This window comes from Monopterus albus, unplaced genomic scaffold (genome assembly GCF_001952655.1).
Source record: "Monopterus albus unplaced genomic scaffold, M_albus_1.0 scaffold375.1, whole genome shotgun sequence".
NCBI lineage: Eukaryota > Metazoa > Chordata > Actinopteri > Synbranchiformes > Synbranchidae > Monopterus > Monopterus albus.
In genome coordinates this window covers 298,676-302,464 of record NW_018128255.1, presented here as the reverse complement: position 1 = coordinate 302,464, position 3,789 = coordinate 298,676, and the positions used below count along the sequence as shown (strand labels likewise).

General features: G+C 39.7%; 1 protein-coding gene across 1 annotated transcript in view; it reads right to left on the bottom strand.

Annotated features, from left to right (window-relative positions):
• Window positions 1-3,789, bottom strand: part of LOC109951321 (golgin subfamily A member 6-like protein 22) — a gene marked incomplete at its 3' end in the record, with an annotated part of 12,428 nt that continues 8,639 nt past the window's right edge. The window contains exons 4-7 of the mRNA XM_020585768.1: window positions 3,099-3,733; window positions 681-1,556; window positions 196-310; window positions 1-18 (exon numbers count right to left, since the gene is read on the bottom strand). Coding sequence (XP_020441424.1) covers window positions 1-18; window positions 196-310; window positions 681-1,556; window positions 3,099-3,733 — 1,644 coding nt within the window. The remainder of the gene's footprint in view (window positions 19-195; window positions 311-680; window positions 1,557-3,098; window positions 3,734-3,789) is intronic.

Sequence of the window (3,789 nt, the reverse complement as noted above, 5' to 3'; positions counted from 1 at the left end):
GGGTCCAGTGTCTTTTACCTGTAAGAGGACAAAGCAACAAAGTGTTTGTACGTGTATATTAAACGCATATGATGCAAATGTTGATGTTATATGATGAACTAACATACAAACATTTACCTATAAACAAACTTTCCTTAGTATTTTATTTTGATAACTGTGATAAAATATTTTAAGCAACATTTTTGACAGATATACCTTTGGTTTCTCCTTCAAATCACAAAGGATTCCTGTGGATTTCTTATCTTTTCTGCCTTGAGCTACTGAGACAGATTGCTGTTGCAGAGGATTAAGAGGTTTTACAGGTTGAAGCCTGCAACAAAAAGATGAAAGCTGCAGCTGAATGGAAGTGGAAGAAAATGCAATATATTGGTGTGTAAACATGACTGTTTCACATGGATCTTTGTCTGATGTATCATTTTTCTATAAGAATAGATCTGTAAGAGCATCCTATTTAGCAGCCACTAGTCAAACAGAATATGGTTTGTATTAACATTAATAACAAAGGTGATGAAAAATAAATGAGGATGAATCATAGAACACTGAAATGATCAGTATGATGAATCTTATAAAAGACACAAGGGCACCATACTAGTAGCTGTGTGATCTATAATTTAAGAAATAGATGAGTTACATAACAAAGCTTTTGTCTTTTTTTTTTTAAAGGAGCTACACAGTCTCACCTGCGTGAAGCTGTAGTAGGCACTTCCTTCTTCACACCTGGTGCCTCCATGATACTCTGCACAGTCACAGGCTGGGACTCTTGCAGTGGATTCTCTTGGACATGCACAGAGATCATCATCTCTGAGTCACGTGCATGGGTTGCACTCTTATCAGGCACATTTACACCAGTATCATGCTCTCCACCAGTGTTTTGGTGGATTGAAGTGCCCAGTGTGGCAGCTTTCTTTGCCGGAGCTGGAGGAGCATGGGCCATCTTTGAGGATTTGATTTTTACTTGAGAGGCGACATCTTTATCAACAGCTTGTGACACAGCTGGAGGCCAAAGTACTGAACCAGTCTTAACAGAAGTTGTTGTGTCATCTCGTGCTGTGAGCTCATTTTCATCATCATCTTCAAATGGATTTAAGCCATAAACAATCTGGACTTGTTTTATCTCTGAGCCACCTCCAGTAGAAATGTTGCCACCAGTAGACAAGGGTGCTTTGGATTTGGACGACAGCTCCTCTTCCACACAACGAGGTATAGACGGCGCAGGACGTTTAAGTTTGGCCACACTTGTTGTTCCTTCGGTGTTACTACTTTGCATCACGCTCTGGGTGCTTGTTGTATCTGTGGGAGACTTACTGAGAGGAGTGATCATTTGCACCGTATGCTGAGGAAGAATGCTGGAGGTTTTGACATCTGTGTCATTAGTCTCCATGCCAATTTGTGCCAGATGTTGTGTAGATATCGCTTGCTCCCTCTGAGTCAGTCTCTCAGTTTGACTGCTTCCTGGAGGCTGAGGAGCCGGTCGCTTCTCCCGTTGAGCCCTAATCAGGTTCTTTTCATCAGTGGATATGCTCTTGCTTCCCCTCCATGACACAGAAGATTGACATCTGGAAGTGAGACAGACTGCATGATGGCTCACAAAGTACTCTAAAGATGCAAGAAAATAAATTCAAATATAAAAAGAGGTGCATCGCTGATCTTGGTTAATCATCTAAAACCATTTCAGCATCCTTGGTGACTTAAGATCAAATTATATTGCAATTTTGTGTAAGGCCTTGCATCGCAAAATTTGAGAACAAAGTGTCACAGAAAAGAAGTCAAGTATCCTCATTTGAAAAAGCAGTGCAAAAGCGAAATGTGGTAAAATGATGTACTAATGTAGTAAAAGAAGAAAATATTTTAAAATGGCAAGTAAATCTCACCCAGAGATCTCTGTGAAACCATCACCTGTCAAACTCCATGATTACCAAGTCATTTTCTGTTCACAACTCAATATAATGAGGTAAGACTGTGCAACAAATTCCCAATCCCAGCTGATAAAGAAACACACCCTTGTGTCTGCATGCTCATACCAGCACTATAGAAGGTGTACAAGCACAAAGCTCTGTCATTTTTTTATGATCGTGCCAGGTTTAGGTTGTATGTTGCATTGGAATCAGTGACTAAACAGTAGATAAAGCAACAATTAGATTACACTTTCTGTATATGTACATATCATTTTCATCAGGCATTCAAATTTAGTTTCACTCATTTGGCGCTCTGCTCCTCATCCTGTTATCAATAGCAACATTTGGTTCAACACTTCAGCATAAACTTCAGTTTCACACAGTTGTACTCCCCCACAGGCTTCAATTGTGTGTAATTCCAGAGTGAGTTCTTTTTTTTTCCTTTCTGATTTTAAGAATGCACAGAGAACAAGGTGTAGGCAGCTACTTCATACTGCCTGAAATAACTTGACAATTATCAAATGTAGTTACTGACATTCATGGTGCCCATGAATCGTAATGACTGAAGATCCCCTGATTTTTTTACCTTCTAGCACAATCATGAGGCTGACATTTGCAGCTTTGAGTGAAATGTCTCAAAAAAATGGAAACCCATAAAATTTTGTACAGTTATGTCCACCTCAGGACACCATGGCACCATCATCAGTTCAAAATTTTTAATTGTGCAGTACTTTGGTTTATGAAGAAATACCTGCAAAACTAACTACTTACCCCCTCTGCTATACTTTGTGTTTAGTGCTAATTAGCACAAGTTAGCATGCAAACCCACTGCATTATGGTCAATTTATATGTAAACTATGAGCTGGGAAATATTTCACCTGCCAAACATCAGCAAATTCATTGTGAGCATGCTAGCACTGCATTATGCATAATAATGACCTCAAGGCCACTAGCATGGCTGCCGACTCCAAGTTTGGATATTTTTTAAAAACATTCTCCAAAAAAAGGAAGTCTTACATTTGTGATCATTTAAATTTTACCTGCTGATAGGCTGAGAGTTCGTTGAAAGGTGAGTTAGTGTTTATTATACATCTGTTATTAACGGAAATCATTCTTGTAAAAATAATGCTATCAGATCATGAATTTGTTTCTTACATTTCAGGTTGTTTAGGATTTATGCAGCGTGCAATGTCTTGAACTAACCTTTGTTGGTCATTTGACATTTTGGCTGTGCTGCTGTCGGGTCCAGGATTAGGATTCTCCTCAAAGGGATTATATGAAAAGTTTTCAAAGGGATTAGTGAAGGTGACTTCTGTAGGGCTCTCCACAGCCACTTTAGATTTATTCTCTCCAACTTTGCGTACATCTTTTCTTCCATTTTCTCTCTTCTTCTGTTCTTCTGCATCTCCTGTCAACATTTCCTTCTCCAGCTTCCTGGCCTCCTCTTCCTTCCTCTCCCTTTCAGCTTTCTCCTCCCTCTTAATCCTTTCCTCTTTTCTAATTTTCTCTTCTTCCTCAACCCTCTTCCTTTCTTGCTCCTCTGCTAATCTCTTGTTTTCCATTTCCTTCCTAGCCCTCTCTTCTTCCTCTTGTCTTCTTTCTTCCTCCATCCTAACCCTTTCCTGCTCATTCTTCCTAATTCTCTCTTCCTCCATTTTTATCATCTCTTGTTCCTCTGGTCTCTTTTCCTCCACCACTGTTTCATATTCTTCCTTTTCCTTCCTAGCCCTCTCCTCTTCCCTAATCCTTTCCTCCCTTTGGACTTTCTCAATTCTCCTCCTTTCCTGTTCCTCTAGTCTTCTTTTTTCCTCACACTCTTCTTCTTCCCTCCTAACTCTCTCTGCTTCCTCTTCATTCCTCCTCCTCTCTTCCTCCCTTTTAATGTTCTCTTCTG